The sequence below is a fragment of the Musca vetustissima genome, unplaced genomic scaffold (assembly GCF_032173495.1).
Source record: "Musca vetustissima isolate MV318-11 ecotype Yass unplaced genomic scaffold, APGP_CSIRO_Mvet_v1 utg2595, whole genome shotgun sequence".
In the NCBI taxonomy this organism is placed as follows: domain Eukaryota; kingdom Metazoa; phylum Arthropoda; class Insecta; order Diptera; family Muscidae; genus Musca; species Musca vetustissima.
The window spans coordinates 41,849-64,152 of NW_026886605.1; the positions used below are offsets into that span (position 1 = coordinate 41,849).

Genomic DNA, 22,304 nt, shown 5'->3' on the forward strand with positions numbered 1-22,304 from the left:
CACAAGTGTAGATTAATATGTGAAATTAAGAGGAAGGGTGTGCTGGGAAATTAATTTAAAAATAAAATAAAACTTCAGCTCATAATTTGGTTGGGAATTTAATAGTACGTTTACATTTAACCGGATTTCGTTAACCCAGTGGGTTTCAATTGCCAATTCCTTTGCATATATGTCAAATAAATCCATAATATCATAAAGTAGGTTAACCCGGTAAAAAGTTCTAATGTATATGCCGTTTAAGACATTCTCTTATGGATAGATGACAACACCGGGTACACCATTCCAGGGGAAGTAGGTAATAGGGACATCAACTTCTAGAAAGTCATACTTATATTTTCATAGTTAATTGCGTTCCAGTGGAATTTTGCAGGAAGTGTGAATTTCTACAAGAAAAACACCTCTAAGAGCAATCCTCGACCAGGTCTTATTCAAGACTTAAGCTTAAAATTAATTTCCCTAATTGTTGGGATATTGATTTACATTTTTCCATTGAATTTTCTAAATTGCCTTAGGAGATGAACTTTTAATCGCGATTTTGTCCATGGGACAAAGTTTGTAATTCCCACCCGAAGGGAAATTTTGAAAAATTTTCTATTAAAATGAACCATGTCCATTTTTTATAAACATGGTCTACTGTACGTAAATGTCGGAAGTTATGAGCATATGCATTTTTAGAACTTTTGCATTCAATCAGAAATTATTCCGGAACTTACATGAATTACGTATTGTATATAAATAAAAAAGTCTTTCAGAAAAATGTTGCAGAACTTTAGGATTGTTGTTGTTCCTATCAAAAAATTCAGCAGCTCTTATTTTCTCCATTTCTTTGCCCATTTAAATAAAATACGATTTTTTCGATTTCATTCTAGTTAACACAATCGATGGGCAGCATGAATTTAAATCCCATGAAACAACCACCCGGCCCACCAGGTCCACAAACATTTAACAATGCAAATATGCCTGCACCACCCACATCTATGGGAGGCTCACTACCGCCACCTCAACAGCAGCAAACGTTATCAAACGGTCCACCACCTATGGCCGGTGGTGCTCCACCTGCAGTAAATAATAATAACAATTTTGCACCCTATCCAAATGGACCATCATCTAGACCACCAACTGCAGGTACACCAGTTCTTCAAGGACAAAATCTTCCACCAGCTCAAAATATTCCTGGTCCCGGTAATCAAATGACTGTAAATAGTGCAAATTTACCAGGTTTGCCACATATGCCACCACCACAGCAACAACAACAAAAACCAGTGGTATGTATTTGTTGTTAGTATTGTAATTTCAAATAGTCTTAATAAATTTTAATTTTGTGTTATTTTTAAAGCAATCATCCCCCATGATGCCACCCATGCCAGGTCAACAACAACAACAGCAACAAAGCAATCAAGGTTATCCCGGTGGACAATCTCAAATGCCACCAAGGCCTGGACAACCTCCAATGCCTGGACAGCAACAACAACCGGGAATGCCACCCATGCCCGGCCAACAACAACCCGGTATGCCACTCATGCCTGGCCAACACCAACCCGGTATGCCACCCATGCCTGGCCAACAACAACCCGGTATGCCTCCCATGCCTGGCCAACAACAACCCGGTATGCCTCCCATGCCCGGCCAACAACAACCCGGTATGCCTCCCATGCCCGGCCAACAACAACCCGGTATGCCTCCCATGCCCGGCCAACAACAACCCGGTATGCCACCCATGCCCGGTCAACAACAACCCGGTATGCCTGGACAACAGCAATCCTATGGTATGCCACCAATGTCAGGACAACAACAAGCATATCCAGGACAACAGCCCGGTGGAATGCCTGGTTATCCATCGCAACAACCTGGACAACCACCAATGCCTGGTGGTTATCCCGGACAACAACCAATGCCAGGAAGACCTGGTTATAATGTAAGTAAAGGGTTTTCCAATAGTGACATGACAACATTGAATTTTACATTGTGAACGCATCCGTACGCTAGTTGTCGAACTGTCAACGTTATCTTCAATTTTTGGTTGCAATTCTCGCTCCAGGACAGGTAATAACAAGTTGAGTTCAAAAATGTTGAGCATACATTTTGCATGTGTGTTGGTCGAGATGTTGAGAATATCGCTTACTTCAGTCGTCCATAACAAAGGATCCAAATCACTGAAATCCATGTCATTCTCAAGAATTGGGAATCACACAGACCATTTTAGCTGACATTTTACACAAGACTCTAGATTTCCTCCCTTATATGTTAAATCTGCTTCATGATTTGCATTTTATTTTGGTTAATTAAAAAGTTGTCATGTTCCTATTGGAAACCACTTTATATTCCATTTAACTTTAGTTCTACCTCTCATTTTTGTAACACGAATTGTGTTGTATTGTATAGCAACCAGCTGGCGGTATGTATCAACAACCACCACAACAACAATTCCAACAACAAAGACGTCTCGATCCCGATCAAATGCCAAATCCCATACAAGTTATGACTGAAAATCAACGCAATGCTGGCGGTGCATTTGTTACCAATCAAGCTGGTCTGCTGCCACCATTAGTGACAACCAAATATGTGGTACAGGATCAAGGCAATTCATCGCCAAGATTTATAAGATCATCATTGTATTCTGTACCGGCCACAGCAGATACGCTAAAAACCACCGCTCTTCCATTTTCATTGATTGTATCACCATATGCACGCATTGCTGAGGGTGAATATGAACCACCAATTGTTAATTTTGGTGAATTGGGACCAATCCGTTGTAATCGTTGCAAGGCTTACATGTCACCGAATATGCAATTTGTTGATGCTGGACGTCGTTTCCAATGTTTAATGTGTAAAGGTAGCACTGAAGGTAAGTAGCAGTAGTGGCAGTTATTGTATTGTGGCTGTAAAATAAATGTGCCTTTTCTTTCTTTTTTCCTAGTGCCAACGGAATATTTCCAACATTTGGATCATACTGGACAACGTGTGGATAAATATGAACGTCCTGAACTGGTTTTGGGCACCTATGAATTTTTGGCCACCAAGGATTATTGTAGAGTATGTTTTGAGAAATATAAAACTATTGTCTATTTTTACTAATTATGTTCTAAATAATATTTTCAGAATAATACTCCTCCCGAAATTCCAGCTTTTATATTTGTCATTGATGTCTCTTATAATACCATCAAATCGGGACTGGTCCATCTTTTGTGTTCACAAATTAAAAATATCTTAAAACATTTGCCCGTTGATCAGGGTCAAGATAAATCGAAAATGCGTGTTGGTTTTATTACCTACAATAGCACGGTACATTTCTATAATATCAAGAGCAGCCTGGCCCAACCACAAATGATGGTAGTAGGTGATGTACATGTAAGTAGAATATATGACGGTATTCGCTATTTCCAATTGAATTTCATTTGCGTGTCTTATTATATACTCACAAAATAATTTATTTAATCTATTTCAGGACATGTTTATGCCTTTGTTGGATGGCTTCTTGTGTAATCCCGAAGAATCTGAAGCTGTCATTGATGCTCTAATGGAACAAATACCAAAAATGTTTGTCGACACCAAGGAAACCGAAACAATTCTGTATCCTGCCATACAAGCTGGTCTCGAGGCATTAAAGGCATCCAATTGTGCCGGTAAACTATTGGTATTCAATTCCACACTACCAATTGCCGAGGCACCGGGAAAACTAAAGAATCGTGACGATCGCAAACTATTGGGAACTGAAAAAGAGAAAACCGTACTCATACCTCAATGTCAATCGTATAATAATTTGGGACAGGAATGTGTACAGAACGGCTGTTCGGTGGATTTATTTTTGTTTAACAATTCATACATTGATATTGCCACAATTGGTCAGGTGGCACGTTTGACCGGTGGTGAGGTTTATAAATATACATATTTCCAGGTGAGCCATAACAATTTTTTTCTTTTCAATTCTCCTTAATGATTATTATTTTGTTTTCTTTTTATTTCGCTGCAGGCTGACATTGATGGTAAACGTTTAATTGAGGATGTTATTAAAAATGTTTCTCGTCCAATTGCCTTTGATGCTGTTATGCGTGTACGCACCTCGGCTGGCGTAAGAGCCACCGATTTCTATGGACATTTCTTCATGACAAATACCACAGATGTTGAGTTGGGCAGTGTTGGTAAGTTGAAGATGATTTTTGTTCAAAGTGTATTGAAATTTAAAAATGTCTATTTTCTCCAGATTGCAGTAAATCGATTGCCATTGAAATTAAACATGATGATAAATTGCCACCCGAGGAAAATGTCTATCTACAAATTGCTCTACTCTATACTTCATGCAGTGGTCAGCGTCGTTTACGTATCCTTAATTTGGCCCTTAAAGCCACCACAACCATTGCCGAAGTCTTTAAGAGTTGTGATCTTGATGCCATCATGTTGTTCTTTGCCAAACAAGCCTGTTTCAAACTTATGGAACTTACACCCAAGGCCGTTAAAGATAATCTCATACATCGCTCGGCACAGATTTTGGCATGCTATCGTAAACATTGTACCACACCATCGTCAGCTGGCCAACTTATATTACCGGAATGCTTGAAACTATTACCCCTTTACGTATCCTGTTTGCTCAAGAACGATGCCATATCTGGTGGTTCCGATATGACACTGGACGATCGTTCATATGTCATACAATTTGTATTGTCCATGGACTTGAATACATCCGTATCATATCTATATCCAAGATTTATACCCATACACAATGTGGATCCCGATGACACCGATTTGCCCATGTCAATTCGTTGTACGCATGAGAAAATGTCTCCCGACGGTGCATATATCTTGGAAAATGGTGTGCATTTCTTTGTCTGGTTGGGCCAGTCATTGCCTCAGACATTCATCCAACCCTTGTTTGGCGTACAGTGTACACAACAGGTTAATGCTGAACGTTTTGCAATAATCGGCGATACTCCATTGGCGAAACGAGTTACCAATATTATTGAGAGGATTATGAGTGAACGTACACGTTACATGAGGGTATGTAATCAAAAAATACATATGTAAATGCATTTGCTCAATATTTTTTTCTTTTTAGGTAACATGTGTTCGCCAAAACGATAAATTGGAAAGTGTATTCCGGCATTTCTTAATCGAAGATCGTGGCACAGATGGCTCAGCTAGCTATGTGGATTTCTTATGTCATATGCATAAGGAGATTAAAGAATTATTAAGTTAGCTGTTAGGTTTAAAAAGTAATGCGGCCTCTGTTACATGTCGCAGTTATTCACAGAATCGTGCACGTCTATCGCGTATAGCACGTTCTAGGCGATGGTAAAAGGAAGTTAAATTAAATTATAAACATTCAACATATATTTCTTTTCATTTCAAATTACAACTACAACAACAACCAAAACGTTGCGTTATACAGTAATCAAAATAATAACACCAACAAAAAGAAACATTTACAATAGATCTATAGAAAATACAACACCACAAATTAAGGTTGGTTTCTTTTCATTTTTAAATACAATTCAATTGTTTAACAAAAGTTCAATACAAATTCGATGATAATTATTTTGCTTTATTTTCTTATTCCTGTAATTGTTTATTTGCATTTCCAACTTCACTGAGTGTGGTGATATTCTACAATGAAGAATAAAAAAGAATTAACGAAAAGTATATTACAAAAATACATTCGCTTTATCATAGATTTTTTTTCTGTTTGTCTGCATAAAATATACATATATACATACATATTAAAATGATTACTTTATAGATTATATTCGGTGGTTTTTTTGTTTTGTTTTATTTTCTTCTGCAAATTTTTATTTTCATTGAAAATGAGACATGGTACCACCACTAAATTGAATGAAGGATGTTGATGAGCCAAGTAACAAATTCGTTTATTTTTCGTTGTAACGGAATTACAATGAAGTTTTAAGTTTTGCTCACTTGTTTTTGTAACACCAATACATTGTGTACCATGTTTAATTAAAATGGATTTTTATTAAATTCTGTGCTGTATTACTGTATTTATATTCCTTTCGAGTTTTTTTTTTTTGCAATAAAGTTCTTTAAAAGAATGCTTACATTCAAAATTTGTTAAAAAATAGATAAACAATTAAAAATATATACCCATACAATTTTCTGTGTTTTCTTTTTTTTATTCATTGCATGTTAGTTTTTATTTCATTACGATTTATTATACAAGGCGAAACAAAATACAATACACACACATATATATACCGAAACAATCGTACACATTTTTATCTTAGAAATTATGTAAAAACATTAAAAAATAAACAGAAATACAAATTAAAAAATATTTTGATGGTATTCATGCTATAATAATACAAGATAACAGTAAGTACCAGCTCACTTTATTTTTACCCAATACTGTGGTACAATGCTGCTGATGTAACATATCCCACCTTAGGGAAGAAAACTTAGCCAATATGGTGAACAAAGGAACGTAGTCCTACTTGTTTTTAGCCCTTGCACAGTGTATACTAAAATATACTTCCAGCTGTTTAGATATAATAAGATTCTGGATTTATTTTCAATCCATAGCTGCGACTGTATAAATTTATGACGTTGTTCAATCTTTCACATGTGCAGGGTGTGGAGTACTGGAATAGTTTAGAGGTTGAAATGCTACGAAAATAACACCACACCGAGGGGAAACTTTCTGCTTCAATCTACGAGGTCAAGACTTCTTTCTTCGGAACTCTAAGTAGAACTTTCATCCACACACACAATTGTTTATCAAACGTTTGTTTGTCGACGTCCTCAAACATTATGGTATGATTAACGGTAAATACTTTTCTACGTCACGGCGTTTTCTGATTCAAGTCCTCTAATTATATGTGTTAAAACCCATGTTTATTTACAACTACAACTGGACAACTTTGTCTGAAACTGAGCGGATTTACCGTTTCAAGAATTGGCATTTACGATTAACCACCTTGCTCAATCGAATCGTGGGTGGCTATTCACAAATTGGGGGTTTAGTTAGGTACTTGGCTAAGAACTACAACGGAAATTCCGACAGCGCCCAAAACTTAGGATAAATTAGCCCTTCGGATGAATCTTGCAACATCTCCCATCGTAAACTGTGGTGGTAGCTTTTCGGCGGAAAGAGATCTAATACTAGTTTCGTTTCAGAACTTAAAAGAATCTACTAATTTTACAAGTTTTTCAACTTTTTATTCGAAACCCGTTCCTGAACCCACAAAACTGTTAAAACATTGAACCAAATTTAAGAAAACACAAAACAAAATTGTGTTTGTAATCTTTCTACTCGAAAAATTTGGCCGATTAAAAATGTCAACTTCTGATTGGCCGACTAACTTAAAATAACTGGTGCATATATTCGAGTTCCCCACCGATGTTAATCGTGATGTAGATCTGATCATCAATATTTGAATATAAAAAATGTTGTGGCGGTTTTGTAATAAAATGTGGTATTGGCGACGGCGACGGAAAATTTACTTCAGCTCCAATGTCTGCTCTAGATGTGTTCATTTACCATACAGTTTTAATAACGGTTATATGACTTTTGAACACTGGTGGCAAATATGTATCACAACGACATACAACCGTAAAGACGAAACAAAATGCGCTTCGAAAAATTATTTTTTTTTTCGAAAAAATATATATTTATGATCGAGTTTAAAGCAGCTGGAGGAATGCTCTGAAATCGGCAGAAATATGGAGCGATGCACACCTGATTATTTTAGACAAAATAGTTAACTAATAGTCGCCTCATCAACCCAATGATCCTTGTCACTCGGTAATTTTATCCGAGACTTTCCTTGTCCGCAACTGATTATTTAAGTCACAACCTTTGAATGCGTCCGATAGTATTCAGCTATGTTTCCCATAGACAGATGTAATCCTTTGACATCCCACCATTGGAGTTCTTGAAATATGCGCATTAGGCGTTTTAGTGCATCCTGATAATGACTAGTATCATTGGTAAAAACGAACCACATAATCAGAATAAGCCACTACCAAAAGCCAGAGTAACCTACCCGGAGTAACTCTGTTAGCAATTTTCGTAATGAAGCGTCTCTCCTGTTAAATAATAAAAACAAACATGTTCACATTTTTAATACTTACTTTTCTCGAAGTGTTTCATTTAAAAATTATAGAATTCTTTCATTTGGGAACATATTCCCCAACATGTCAATAAATATTTTATAAAAGAAAAACAAACAATACATCATATATTGTAGCTTAGGGCTAAAAATTTGAAAAAGAAAAGACACAGAGAAAAAGAATGCGATTATTAATTTGTTTAATTCTTCTTCTTATATTTACTTTAATAAAGTATTTTCTTTTTTTATTTTTATTTAATAATATATTTTAAATTTTTAATGGTTTTAATTTTTCTGTTTTGTTGTTGCTTACTATCAAAACCTATATAAAACATTGTTTTCTTTTTTGTTTGAGTTAAATTTTAAAATAATTTTTTGTTTTTACTTTTGTTTAATTAATTTATTTTTTACTGCACTCTACTTAATATGCATTATCATTCTTTTGTTTTGTAACATTAAAGACGTGTGTGTGTGTGTGTGAGAGAGTGGAGTGTGTATGTGTGGATTTCTCTTAAATTTTAGAAAAATAAAATATATGTTTTAAACACAGAGAGAAAACAGTTGTTTCTTTTACATAAGTGGCAATAGTTGTTATTTTGTATTTTTTTGAAAAATTATATATTTATATAAGTGTATATGTTTTGTTTCTTTTTCTTTATTTTTTATGTTTGTATGTATATGTTGTTGTTGTTATTTTTGTGTATATATAATTTTCTTTTCTTTTATTATTATTATTATTTTAATTTACTAATTAAAAACGTAAATTATAATATATGTATATATAGAGAAATATGTTAAACACAAAAAAATGGAAAGAAAATAATATTAATTTGATTAAAAAAGAAGAATTTGATTTTATTTCGTAAAAGCCATAAAAACTGCCCATAGAATTTCATTGGCATTCGGTTTTGCAGCCTCCGCTTCGAAATCCAAGTCCAACAACTCTCTGACACGTTTCATGGCCACTTCGTAGTCATCATCGTTAAGTGGGGCAAAGGCATTTTCAATGACATCACTGGCATGGGCCAGAAATATTAAAGCCAGCATACGTTTGTCCATGCGTTGCGCATCATTGACCCATTTCGATAAAACGGAATCTTGTATCTATAAAATAGAATAAAAAAAAACAAAAATTTTAAATAATAAATAAAGAGATTTAAAAAAAAAAACTCTATTGAACAAATTTAATTCGGTGCATTATCATATGAAATCAATAGTACAAAATTATATATAAAAACTATATCCAACACCTGTTTAATATAACATGAAATCGGAACACAACATATATTTGGGAGCTATAATACATCTCGACCAATTATATTTTAAGATCTCCAGACGGCATAGAGATCGTGTAACGTATGGGTTTGACATATGTGAAAGTTTGAACACCTATCTCATCGATTTGGTAGCCATCTTCCACGTGAGGAATTTCCACAATCCTTACGTGGAAGATGGCTACCAAAAACGCCAACACACAATGTTTACTGCGAAGATTAAAAAACTAACAATAAATTTACCGATTATAGCCACATTCATTCCACGCCCTCTAGAAGGCTTAAAGATCGTTACGGGTGTTGTCGTTGAGGACATCATATCGCTCATTTGTTGCCAGACCGGCATACATCAAAAATCGTGTTTTTTGAGTTAATGATGCAGAAATCAGAAATCATGTTTTGTAAAAAATTCAGATGAATATCTTTTGCACACTCTGATTGAGAAGCTGTAGAAGTTCTTCTGTTCCTTGTAAGCTGTGAGTCGATTGAAAACTTAAAACGCATTTTCTGCAAAATCATTTTTTTATTTATGCCGATTTTGCTTGCAAATGAGCGATATGTGAAAAGGTTTAACACCTATCTCATAGATTTGACAGTTAGTGTAGACCTCTTAAAAATGATAAATCGGCCTGTGGCCAGCTATGCAGTTCCAATCTATAGTCTTCCCTTGCAGAATATATATTTATACTTATATATATTTGAAATGATTTCTATATATATGGCTTCATCCTTAGATTGAAGCCACGTGCCAAACATTCAAATATATTATTATTTTTAGAATAATACCTTCTAAGATATCATTAAGAAATCTTGTTAAATGGAGTAATGTAGTTTGCAATTTAATTGAAATCGGCCTTAATGGCTTCAAATTGCATTTTTCGAATAAATAAATAAAGTCATTTGCATACACCTACCTTTCTCACCAAGCGACATTTGACCACATTATCACTAAGTGGATGTGTTGTCATATCGAACAATAGGAAATTTTGTTTTTCTGTTGTTAATACTCCTTTTTCGACTAAATTTTTAGCCAAACGTTCTCGTACATTTTTCAATTGATAGCGTAATTTCAATGGATTCCAAGTTTCACCTAAATGAAAAATAAATGATCAAAATATAGAAATCATTTCAAATTGAAAAAATAATATATTTTGTCCACTATTTACATACCACTTAAATATTCAATCCAACTCTGTACTGTTTCGGGTGGATTTGTTTCTTTTATGTGCTTTAAGGCTTCGTCTAACAGTACATCACCGGTTGGTTGATCCGATTTCAATATGACTTTTCTAAAAGTGATTATAATAAACACATTGGTATTAGTTTGCACAGAAATTGTATTGTCCTTTTGTGGGGAGGTTGGTAGTCACCTTGAACATAGTCCACGTCGGCGCATGCCAGACTTTTCCATCATAATACGTCCACGTAAGCCCAGCTCGATAAGAATGCAGCCACGCAAGCCACTCGATATGCAATCATTCCAAAATGATGTGTAACCCTATAAGAGAAAAAATAAATATGAAATAAAAACAAGTTAAATATATTTTTTAGAAAATTATGAACATAAACAAGTCGATTTTTGTAAAACCTGAGAAAACTCGGAGTGTCGCGATTTTATTGAAATTAGATTGATCTTAGGTATTCAGAGATGTAGTTTTTGGTACTATTTACAAAATATTTACATATTTAACCGTTAATTTCAAATATTTAAATAAGAGTTGCATTCAAATGATTAATAAAATGTATGTGTTTATACTATAGCAAATAAAATTTAAATAAAAACAGTGTTGATCAAAACATAATTTATTTCATTTTAAGCAGGAGTGTGCCTTTAATTGGCCGCGTGTATAGCTTTATCACAGAAGTCGACTTATGTTAACAATTTTTGTCAGCGATAAAGCGGTTATCCCTTAGTCAGAGACCGAAGAGAATTCCTGCATATTTTTTTCTTTTTGGAAAATTTCTACTTGAAGTAATCTGATAGAAGTGCGTTTTAATAATATGCATGGAACAACCTTCGACTCCAATGCCACATATCTGAGCCTCAATCAGGGAATATTCTCGTTGTTAGCTTTGACATTTGAAAAAATATTTTTAATATTTTTAAATATTGATTTAAAAAATCAGGCTGGAGATATTTTGTTCTAAATAGTTTTTGGACCGAATTGAATGATATGGCCCTGAACGTGTGTGGTACACGTTACAATTGATTTGAGTTTGATAACTTCTCAAGAAATTAACCAGTCGATTAACACCACCACATGATTCCTCTAGAGGCTATGTCAAGTCATGGTCTATGCTACAAAGAAGAAGACGTTGTATGAACTCAAATCCGACCAAAATTGAACGAACAATTTTAAGTGTTTCAACTGAAATATGTGGCCATGCCATATAAACCAGGTCGAGTTCCACGCATGCATGTTATTTATTGCAAATTCTTATTGGAAACCCCTTTAATACCCAATCGAATAAATTTACTCACCATAAATTGTTGAGTGAATACAAAAAAACAAAAATCACAACACTTTATACATATATAGTGTCACTGATAGTTAAGAAAATTATTTGCAGGAAGAATTTATGACATATTTTGGTTTTTTTAAGTATCAATTACTAAAATTAAAAGTGATAGCAGTCAACGATGCCATGGGGGTGTTTCGCTAAATGAATGAAGCACAGCGTGAACATATGAATACTGGCGCAAAAATAAAAAAAACAACATCAAAGAATAAAGAATAGTAAACAAAACCAGAAAATACAAGAGAAAACAATCAACAATTTTTATCAGTACAAATTTATATAAAAATGAAATGAAACTAAATGTAGAAATGACAAAATTAAGTTCCATTTTTTGTTGACTAGTACAAGAGACGTGTAAAATAGACGTTATGAAACCGTGAGATAAGAGAAAGACGAACACTTAAAAGAAAATGTGTTTTTTTTAATTTGAAAATTGCCAACCAGAAATATCTAAAACTGAATTTATCGTTACAAAAGGGTTAAATGTGATAATAAATTTTTATATGTATTTTGATTTACTTGTTTTTGTCTCTTTTATTTCTTTTGAACACATTATTTTCATCTCCCACAAATTTGAATTTTTTTGTTTTTTTATCATTCAACTATTCAGTTTTCAATTTCAAAAAAGAATAAAAACTAAAACTGTTGATAATTCTTATTACTTGATTCTTTATCTCAATTGTTGTAGCCAAATCCCATCACGTTCGGCAGTAGTATAGTGTGATAATGTTTTATTGAAAATTAAAACCATTGTTGTGGCACAATCACACGAACATTCAACAAACAACCTTCCGGTATTACTCATCGCACTGTTATTTTTTTTTTTCAAAAAATATATCAACTGATTATTTTAGATGATTAGGCGACTTAAATTCACATTTGTGTATTAAATTATTTTTTAAATTTATAGTAGAAATTATATTTTTGAATTTTAAATGCAGGGCCACTGTGCACCCTGCAAATGGATTCAAAACTTTATGGTGTCTTGACAGATTGAGGAATGACAAAAGCAGAATATTATTTTTTTGGTACAAGTAAGTCGTGGGTTCCTACCCACAACAATAGCAAATGCATTGAACTTGTGGAGGAGCTTGCTCAATGTGGGGTGATTAATATACAAATCAATAGTTCAATTAAACATGAACGGGCATCTCACACCCTACTCCCAATTCATTACTCCTTCTTGTTGAACTAAATTCACTGTAGCAATCATGGTTGGTTAAGACCATATCAACTTTGAAAATCTCTGACATTAAGTACTTCTAGAATAGACACCATCTGTTGACGAGTTTGCTAGAGATGGCTCACAACATTTGTCATATTACAGACAAAGCAAATGAAACCGAGATGTAGACCTCCAATACTATTTTGCGGGATTTCGCACGCTAATTGATGGATATCACCACTCCCTCAATAAGGTAGATACTTTAACCCTTTCTTCGAAATATTTGGTCAAGTGTATATCCTAGTTTGGTCAAGTGTATATCATTATCCAAGAATATCCAAGATTTAAATCGAATTGGCTGTAGGTTGATATTTTAATTTCTCATTGGGTTAAAACCACCTAACCAAAAATTATCAATATGGATCTACTTTTAAGTGGTATAGCCCCCATATATCGGTACCACTGATTTTCGGTATTTTGAGGATTGTGGATGTGTTTTTTCAACGGAATTAGCTGTAATTTCAAATTTTGTTTTCTTAATATGTGGTGAATGTTTATATCAGTCCCTATGAAAAGATACCTTTGAATTTCTGTATTATTGACTCGTATATCAAACGTGTTGGTTGTAATTAGTCGGAAAATCTGTCTATCCGTTTTTTATATTCCTGTACACAGCGATACGGGTGACGTAGGTGATCATAGATACCAAGCAACGGCTCTGATTGGCTTTAACATGGCGAAGCCCAGGCATATCTTGGCCTCTCTTTCATCCCCGCGGTGTCATCTGGGGTAGCTACTTTCATCGTCCGTTGAAATGGTGAGCTAATATGTCCTGCGAGTTCGCCCATAAGAACTACATATAAAAAAGGGCTGTTGCTATAAAGGACCACGATCTGCGAATCTGCATTTGCAATGTGCGCACGTTGTACAGAACAGGCGTAGTTTTCGCCTAGGCGGACGTACTCAAGAAATACAAAGCCGATATTATTGCCTTACAGGAAATGCGATGGAAAGAGACTGGCTTAAGTAAATCAGATTATCACGCCCTGTATTGTAGCTGTCATGAAACGAAACGTGAATTTGGCTTTAAAAGCGGAAGGGAAAGTATTTTTGGTCCAAACGTCGGAAAATTCGGACAATTACCTTGCGGCAGCCAAGGTTCGCACCGTCTTATTGCAGCAGCAAAGGTCCGATCTACTGTAACACGGAAACTCCACGTCGAAAAGCTTCAAAGACAACATATAGCAGAAGCCTACTACGCTCAACTTACCACTTGCTTGACGAAAGCACTCCTTGTCCCGATAATAATATAGATGCACAATGGCAAAGAATTGGCCACTCCCTACAAACTGCAGCAAAAACCCGTGGTACGATCAGGAGTTTCGTAATGCTACTGAGGCGAAGAACGCAGCGTATAGGGCAACACTGCAGACAGTAGCGATGGAAAATTATCGGGAGAAAAGGAGAGAAGAGCAAATCGAGATGTATAGGAGCCAGAATGAAGTCTGGAAGTTTTACCAACGAGTAAAACATCAAACCGAAGCCTTGGTGCAGACACATCCTTCTGTAGATATGAAGAAGGAAATCTGGCGACAAATACAGGCAGCGTTGAAGGAACAATTTAAAAAACTTCTGGTATCAAATAGTAGCGGTGAAGAGATACCCCAGAACCAATAATACGGTATAGAGTGTGGTATACAAGATGAGGTCAGAGTAGCAATTAATCGGCTGAAGAAAATTAAAGCCGCAGGTGCCGATGGGTTACCAGCCGAACTATTCACGACTGGTGGTCAGAGTGCATGCTGATTAGTACAATTTGGCTAGAGGAATGCATACCCAATGATTGGAACCCCAGCATCCTGTGTCCCGTGCACAAAAAGAAGACAAGACGATATGTGCCAACTATAGAGGAATATGTCTCCTTCCCATCGCATATAAAGTGCTATCCAGTGTGCTGTGTGAACAATTGAAGCCAATGGTCAATGACATCATCGGACCATATCAATGCGGCTTCAGACCTGGCAAATACACCGTTGACCAGCCTTTCACTCAGCTCTAAATCCTGGAAAAACCCACGAAAAATACATCGAAACATACCACCTATTCGTCGACTATAAATCCGCATTCGACAGCCCTATCCGTTCAGCGGTGTTTAAAGCCATGTATACGTTCGGCATTCCTGGAAAATTAATATATATGTGGCACAAGGTCAGCAGTTAAAGTTGGAAAGGACCTATCGGAGCCCTTCAATACCGAACGAGGATTCAGACAAGGTGACAGATTGTCGTGTGATCTTTTTAACATCCTGCTGGAACTGGCACTCTGTACACCAAACAACACATGTTACTCGCCTATGCCGATGACATCGACATAATGGGTCGAACATTGAGAGCGATAATAGAACGAATTGAGAAGGAGTCCACCAAAGTGGGTGTGGCAGTAAATGGCGAGAAAACCAGGCTGATAGTATCAACGCGCAAGACGTCCAGTAGACTCAGATCAACTGTGGAACTTTAGAACTACAGCTTCGAGGTAGTTAAAGATTTTATATACCTTGGTACCACCATAAATAAAACGAATGACATCAGTTTTGAAATTTGGAGAAGGATAGTTTTGGCCAACAGATGCTACTATGGTCTGAGCAAGCGACTCAAAAGCTTGCGAAATTGATCTAGAAAAAAATGTGTGTTTTTTTTAACAATTTTACAGTTTAGTACTTAGAAGTAAACTGCACTACTATTTTAATGAACACAGCTGTATGTACTTGAAGAAGTTCTTATTCCTTAGGTACAAACTATAAACATTCTAAAAACTCCAAGAGTTTGTTAAATAGGGTAAGCGTCTTAAAATGCTCTCGGAATTATATTTATTTCAGTTGTACATTTGTTCAACTTTGTTCAGAAACCATTTCCTATATTTAATTTTGGTGGCTAGGTTTTTATAAAATTTTATGATTTGCACTTATAGATTTCGTCACCATTATTTCGAACTTATTCAAAGTACGTACAAGAGTCATAACCCAAAAATCTCACTTCTAGATCTATGTACGATCTTTGGCAATGACTTCAATTATAAGCCAAAAACAAAAACATTGACGATGTTTGCAACGCATTTTATTTTTGCCAAATGTGGTTTATATGCCTTAATAGCTGATGAATGCAACCTCCAACAAGTTGCCGCAATGACTAAGAATTTATTACAACGAACAGATGGATGTCACCACAACAATCGGTTTTATCCCCACCTCGTTCGCTCGCGGCCCGTTCACCGTCTCTCTCCTTTACATTTCCCCCAACCTAATCAATTAAATAACTTGTAGATAAGAAATATCCAAAAAAAACAAAGTACAACACCAACGAACAACGTCATCAAAACACAAAACACTTGAGAAAAAATAAAAGGAGAAATAACACATGAAATACACAAACAAATAAACTGCACAAAACACAAGAAGAAAAAAAAGATGATGTGGAATATGATGATGCTGGTTGGTGATGAGGTGCTGAGTTTTTTTTTTTTTTTTTTTTTGATTACTATTATGATTGTAATTAAGGTAATGATGACGACGACGATGGTGATGATGGTGGTCTCAGCAGCTTGTTGACAGACAATGTGGAAATTAAATAATTGCCAAATGTAAAAACAAGTTTGTTTGACATTTATGTAAATGCAAATAATAGAAAATGCAGCTATACTGGAATAGTCCAAATCTGCTGTAAGCCACAGTATATTGTTGTGAAACCAAACTGTTGTAGTTGTTGTTTTTGTTTTTCATTAAAAACTCTCATTCAAAACTAACCTCTTTGTCTTTCAAACCCAGCAATAGCACCTCCTCCATTAACGTTAAACGTGTCTCTTTGGAGTCGCCATCATCGATATTATCCTCGTGATCTTTGTTTTCTTGCAAGTCTTGATTGTCGTCGGGTGTATTGGCATTTCCGGACGCACTGCCTGAATCAGCACCATTTTCACGGGAGCGAACAGTACGTCTTACCAAACCATCGGTACGATTCATGTCTATTTTTATGTTTTCACAATGTAACTTGTTTTACAAACGACTTCAATATTGGACTAAAGATTTCAATATTTAAAATTTTGGTTAACAATTGTGTAAATTTTATTTCTATTTATTTTTCGTTTGATTGTGTATTTGGGGAATATTGGATTTTTCTTTTTTTTTTGTCAGCGACTGATGGTGTTGCAATTTTCTTTTCTTTTTTGTTTTCCACCTAGTTTCGTTAAAAACACACACACAGTTTTCATGGACAACACTTCGACAAATTCACCACACAAACATTTCAAGAATATCTAAATTGCAACTTTTTTTAATTGGAATTTTGTTGTCTTTGTTCCCAATGAAGAAAAAATACATTTAATTTTATTGTTAATAACTTTTTTTATTACTTTTTTCCCCAATAATTCACACATTCCACGAAGTTACTGTGATGGCAAAATCCATTTCGATTCGAATTGGAATTTTGTACGATAGCGATAACGATAAAACAGATGTGCCAACAAGAGAAATCAGAGTAATCGTTTAGTATTTGCTTGTTTCAATTGATCTGGCAACGTTGCAAAGGGGTTTGTTCAATGTGAAATGAAGATATTACCATACGTTTCAACAAGTCCAATTAATATTATATGTTCCAGAACCAGCAAGAATCCTAAAGTCAGTGGTCACACGAGCAAATTTGATGGTTAAGTAAATTAAAAACACGTTTAGACTATTTAATCCGATCATTTTTTTTTCTGTCGGTAAACAAACACCAAGTCAATATTAAAATTAAAATCTTTTGCGAGAAAAAAAGACAAATTATCCACGTTAAAGCTTCTCCAAATAATTCAAGTGTTCCTTTTATAATTAAGCTTTTTCTTGTAATTCTATTTTTTTTAACAAAAAATGAGTAATTTGTTAATTAGAAAATTAACAAATTTGACTTAAAAAAGACTAAGTCCAACGTATTGTCTGATCCATATGGGTGTATCAACAGAAGCCATTGATAGCTATTCTACCGGTATGAAACATTATCCTAATGGAAGATGTTGGTCATCAACTGATACTTATAAGTGGGCCAAGGACATAAATATACACCCTAATTAAATTATTTGAAATCCCGTCGGGATGGTAGTAATTTAGCAGTTGTACTTGCTGATGCAGATGTGGGTCACGAAGCTTAAATTCGGTCTTCAAGTGGGTAGCAGCAGGGGCATGGAATGGAAGCAAGAGTATTTCCACTGTGGAAGCAACCATACAAATGCCAAAGGCGAGTCTATGATGACCACAAACATACCCAACTTCTATTATTGCACCATCGTGCAAGTATGGTACAAAAATACAAAGTAGAATGTCATAAGCAAGAGCATTTCCACTGTGGAAGCAACTATAAAAATGTCAAAGGCGAGTCTATGATGCCCACAAACATACCCAACTTCTATTATTGCACCATCGTGCAAGTATGGTACAAAAATACAAAGTAGAATGTCATAATCATCAAAAAAGAAAATCTGTATGTTGTTGTTGTAACAGGTTGGCTGTCGTTATTTCTTTCCTGAAAATATATCGATATCTATTTGCTTTTAATTCATGTTTTCCATTTTTTCCGAAAATATTGTTGCTATGAATAATTTTTTATATTTTCTCAATTCAAATGTGACATATAAAAAATTGGTGAATTTTTGTTTGGGTTCCCCCACATTTGTTTCTCGTTTTGCACGCTAATTAGAGCAAAAGGGAAAGAAATGCATATTGCATTATGTAGATTACAAAATTTACTTCCTTCTGCATATATAAAAACTAGACAATTTGTTACTTTTCATTCATCATTTTCAATTTTACTGAAAAAGTTTGAAAATTTCATATTTTCAAACTGTCAAAATTAATTTATTTTCGATAAATACTCTCAAATGTTAGGGATGGGACAAAATTCTTGGTGATTCGAATTTAACAACGTACAAAAGTCGTCTGTACATGGCATAATTATTTTGTTATGAATGAAACAAACAATTCATAGTGTTCCCTTCTCGATTTTGGATCGTAACGTTTCATTCCTTTTGCAATTGTAAAAAATTGCCGTATTTATAAATCCAATATTAGGCGAATGGAATCTGAGATAAGATACAAAATGTGCATATCGTAATATATATTTCAAAATTAAATCAAGATTGAAAATGGGACCCATCGGCTCCTCCTCCACAAAGGGTCAACATTTTGAAAACTTGTAAATCTGAAATGAAGAGAACGGAATATCCAATTTCATGGAAACTTTGCACATCGTAATGTGTTATCTTACATAGATCAAGTAACAGAAGGAAAGAGACGATGGGCCCCGGTCCTCTCCTTCTGGTACCTCCCTCACAGAGTTTCAAAAATTTGAACATTTATTAATTCAGTAAAAGCTAACGGAACGGAAAATAATCACCCCTATTCTGTATGTCGTCGTCGACACGAAACGACGTCGAAGAGAGTCGTCTTTTGCAAATTGGTATTCCCTATGTCGTTGTCGACATTTATCGATAACTATTGAAACATTTTTGGTATTCCGTAACAATGTGTGACGACGACGATGTCGAAGATTTCTTCGTCATAGTTTTTGTTGACGACTGAAGCGTTTGAACATTTTTTTTTTGAAATTAAAAAAAAAAACATGACCGGACAAGAACAGGATATATCATTCTAGAATCTATTCAATACTTAATGCAAAATAAAGTGTAAATAAAGAAAAATATATGGGATCTATATATAAATCTAAACCGATTTTTACCAATGTCAATGTCTATGTGGAAAGAAAATTTCATCCCAATTGGATGGATTTTTTTCCAAATTTCATCCCGTTCGGATCATAATGGTGGCATGTAACTTGTTTAAAATAATACATGAATGGAGGGACATGCACAAATCGACTGAAAAATAATTCTATGTACATACTATATACTAAAAAGTAACTATGGGTCTATCTCGTTTCTTTTTGGTCGTTGCAAACACATTTACCAAGACATAATGCCCTGTGCCACAGTGCGGTGAAGGATACAAACACATTTTTGCCCAAAAATATGCAACAAAATTTTTGTTTTTATTGATATTATCGATAAATAGTCGACATTGTCGCATGAGTGTTACAGAATACCAAATCAGTGTCGAAGTGATGTCGATGTCGATGCGAAGTGATGTCGAAAGAGAAACGTCGTCGACAACGACGACGACTTACGGAATAGGGGTGAATACTTTTATCAAACCTAAATTAAGGCCGAAAATCGGACCCACCATTCCTTCTGGTACCTCCCGCGCAAAGAGTCAACGTTTAAAAAATTTTTAATTCAGTTTGAACCGAATGGATAGATAATCTTTTAACAACCCTACATTGATTTCGTTGACCCAATGGATTCAAATAGTCAAATTAATCTTCATAAAGTAGGTTAACTCGGCAAAAAGTTCAGCTACCTCTTCAACTATTTAATAAAATCATATAACTTACGACTGACACTTTTTATTAGGTACCCTTATATGAGTCTTCAACATATACATTACAACGTAATCTTGCGAAAATACGCACCAAGTCCTTAACATTACAAAAATTGCATTATAGCTTATATGCGAACATGGCCTGACTGCAAACAAAACCATAGGCAACAAGTTGCTCTATTAACTAAGAACGCAAAATATGTACAGAAATCAATTTTTCTCCAAAAAAATGAGTTGGGAATACAATTTAAACCGAATTATCACACAATTCAACATTTCTTTCGTGAAGATATTACAGAACCATTTTCATTAAAAATTAAAAAAAATTATCAATAGAATTCATGTTCTGAATTAGCGCTGAAATAGACGTTGCTTTTCTTCTAATCTGTTAATATAGGTTTAACTTGTCGATACATGAACAAATTACTTATTTTAATATTTCAACAACATTTTATTTTAAACAATTAAAAAAACTAAAATATGAACAAAATCGGTTATCTACGTAACTAAATTTACATATTTATTTCCCTTCTTTCTTGTTGTCAGATTCGTTTGCTTCTTGAAGGAGAAGTGATTCAATGCCAACCTTTTTCAGTTCTTCGATGAGGTCGCCACTTTGATGCATTTGTAGAAGAATATCGCAGCCTCCAACAAATTCACCATTGATGAAAACTTGTGGAATTGTAGGCCATTCCGAGAATTCCTTAATTTCTGTAATGGAAAATAGTATTTGTTAGTTAAATCAAATTTCATCAAATTAAAAAGAAAAAAAAATTGTACATTTTCGCAGTTCTGTAACAGACCAAATAGTAGTCAGAGAACAAATTAGAATTAGAATTCAATAATGGTATGCGAATCACTGAATAATTGTGAAAATCCGCTGGCATCTTCTTTTTCCCATGCCTTTGAAAATTATCTAAGTCAATGTAGGTATCAATTGAAAGCACTGATTACAAAAATATAGTTATCACACATCGAAGTTTTCCATACCTCCCGATATATGGGTCTTCAAAGTTGGGTAAGTACTTTTCAATATAGTTATTTTGTTTCATTATATCGTTGCAATCAGTGTTATCTGTGGTAAAAATTATCAAAATGATCTGCAACCTGGCCCTTTAATAGACTTGTACCAACAAAAATAACAACTTACTCTCTCTCAGTTCATCACTTTGCAAAACATCATGGGCATCGTATTGTACACCATGCATACGTAGGATCTGCACCACAGCATTACTGAAACCACAACGAGGTGCCTCGGGATTGCCTTTCATAAACACGACAACTTTATTGGTGTTCACCAATTTTTGCAGCACTTCTTTGGTAAAGGTTTGTGGTGCATCCGCCGAGTAGAATCTATGTGATTGGGTAAGGACAACAGGTAAACGTTGTGTGAAGTTGGTTCTGAATACTTGTCTTATGAGTCCAGCCATTTTTATTTGAAATTAAAAGGTTTACAATTTGAACCTGAATATATTTATTTTGCACGACAAATTCCCTCAACACGTAACTTTTCTGAACTAGGAATATATAAATCGACTTTCGACTAATCGATTAATCGACTTTTTATATTGAAAAGTCTTATGTCATGTTCTGACGGGCATTCGAACAACGTAGTTCGCTCTCAGAATTACGTACATGAATTAACCCGTTCATACGACACTATTCTTAATTCATGTCATCAGAGTTTTTTATTTCAAACTTTTGGTTTTTTGTTTTACACAAAAATTGTAACATATTTACGTGAATCACACATATATCTAAATAGAAAAAATAATGCTCTTTATCCTGACTATAGTATGAACCCATATCTATTTACTTTTAATTCATGTTTT

General features: G+C 34.7%; 3 protein-coding genes across 5 annotated transcripts; 1 reads left to right on the forward strand and 2 right to left on the reverse strand.

Moving 5' to 3' along the window:
• Positions 1-1,386: 1,386 nt before the first annotated feature.
• Positions 1,387-5,301, forward strand: LOC133334102 (protein transport protein Sec24C). 3 transcript variants are annotated; one of them, XM_061542397.1, is made up of 9 exons: positions 1,387-1,706; positions 1,797-1,919; positions 2,390-2,845; positions 2,918-3,033; positions 3,100-3,348; positions 3,446-3,895; positions 3,971-4,139; positions 4,202-4,992; positions 5,051-5,301. In XM_061542397.1, the coding sequence occupies exons 1-9, from the start codon at positions 1,424-1,426 to the stop codon at positions 5,189-5,191; spliced, it is 2,778 nt and encodes a 925-aa protein (XP_061398381.1). In that variant the 5' UTR covers positions 1,387-1,423; the 3' UTR covers positions 5,192-5,301. The 3 variants fall into 3 exon arrangements, with proteins under 3 accessions (XP_061398381.1, XP_061398380.1, XP_061398383.1); XM_061542396.1 differs by having other exon boundaries at positions 1,797-1,915; positions 2,383-2,845; XM_061542399.1 differs by having other exon boundaries at positions 1,387-1,607; positions 1,797-1,915; positions 2,383-2,845.
• A 3,446-nt stretch (positions 5,302-8,747) lies between these two features.
• On the reverse strand, positions 8,748-17,039 carry LOC133334100 (Golgi phosphoprotein 3 homolog sauron). The gene is made up of 5 exons (XM_061542394.1): positions 16,813-17,039; positions 10,699-10,826; positions 10,499-10,617; positions 10,243-10,418; positions 8,748-9,158 (listed from the first exon to the last, which is right to left on the reverse strand). The coding sequence occupies exons 1-5, from the start codon at positions 17,026-17,028 to the stop codon at positions 8,910-8,912; spliced, it is 888 nt and encodes a 295-aa protein (XP_061398378.1). The 5' UTR covers positions 17,029-17,039; the 3' UTR covers positions 8,748-8,909.
• Positions 17,040-20,992: 3,953 nt separating this feature from the next.
• LOC133334095 (glutaredoxin-related protein 5, mitochondrial-like) lies at positions 20,993-21,902 on the reverse strand. Its single transcript, XM_061542390.1, has 2 exons — positions 21,623-21,902; positions 20,993-21,183 (listed from the first exon to the last, which is right to left on the reverse strand). Exons 1-2 carry the CDS (start codon positions 21,900-21,902, stop codon positions 20,993-20,995), a joined length of 471 nt encoding a protein of 156 aa, XP_061398374.1.
• Between the last annotated feature and the right edge of the window lie 402 nt (positions 21,903-22,304).

What these genes read in the sequence shown, in the direction of transcription:
- LOC133334102 (XM_061542396.1), top strand. Translation starts at nt 1,424, where the DNA reads ATGCCACCAAGGCCTGGACAACCTCCAATGCCTGGACAGCAACAACAA. An exon ending in CAGGAAGACCTGGTTATAAT is followed by an intron (nt 1,916 to 2,382) that starts GTAAGTAAAGGG and finishes TGTATTGTATAG; the next exon opens with CAACCAGCTGGCGGTATGTA. An exon ending in AACGTACACGTTACATGAGG is followed by an intron (nt 4,993 to 5,050) that starts GTATGTAATCAA and finishes TTTTCTTTTTAG; the next exon opens with GTAACATGTGTTCGCCAAAA.
- LOC133334100 (XM_061542394.1), bottom strand. Translation starts at nt 17,028, where the DNA reads ATGAATCGTACCGATGGTTTGGTAAGACGTACTGTTCGCTCCCGTGAA. An exon ending in TGGGTTTGAAAGACAAAGAG is followed by an intron (nt 10,827 to 16,812) that starts GTTAGTTTTGAA and finishes TTTCTCTTATAG; the next exon opens with GGTTACACATCATTTTGGAA. An exon ending in AATGTCGCTTGGTGAGAAAG is followed by an intron (nt 9,159 to 10,242) that starts GTAGGTGTATGC and finishes TCTATTTTATAG; the next exon opens with ATACAAGATTCCGTTTTATC.
- LOC133334095 (XM_061542390.1), bottom strand. Translation starts at nt 21,902, where the DNA reads ATGGCTGGACTCATAAGACAAGTATTCAGAACCAACTTCACACAACGT. An exon ending in AAGTGATGAACTGAGAGAGA is followed by an intron (nt 21,184 to 21,622) that starts GTAAGTTGTTAT and finishes TTTCCATTACAG; the next exon opens with AAATTAAGGAATTCTCGGAA.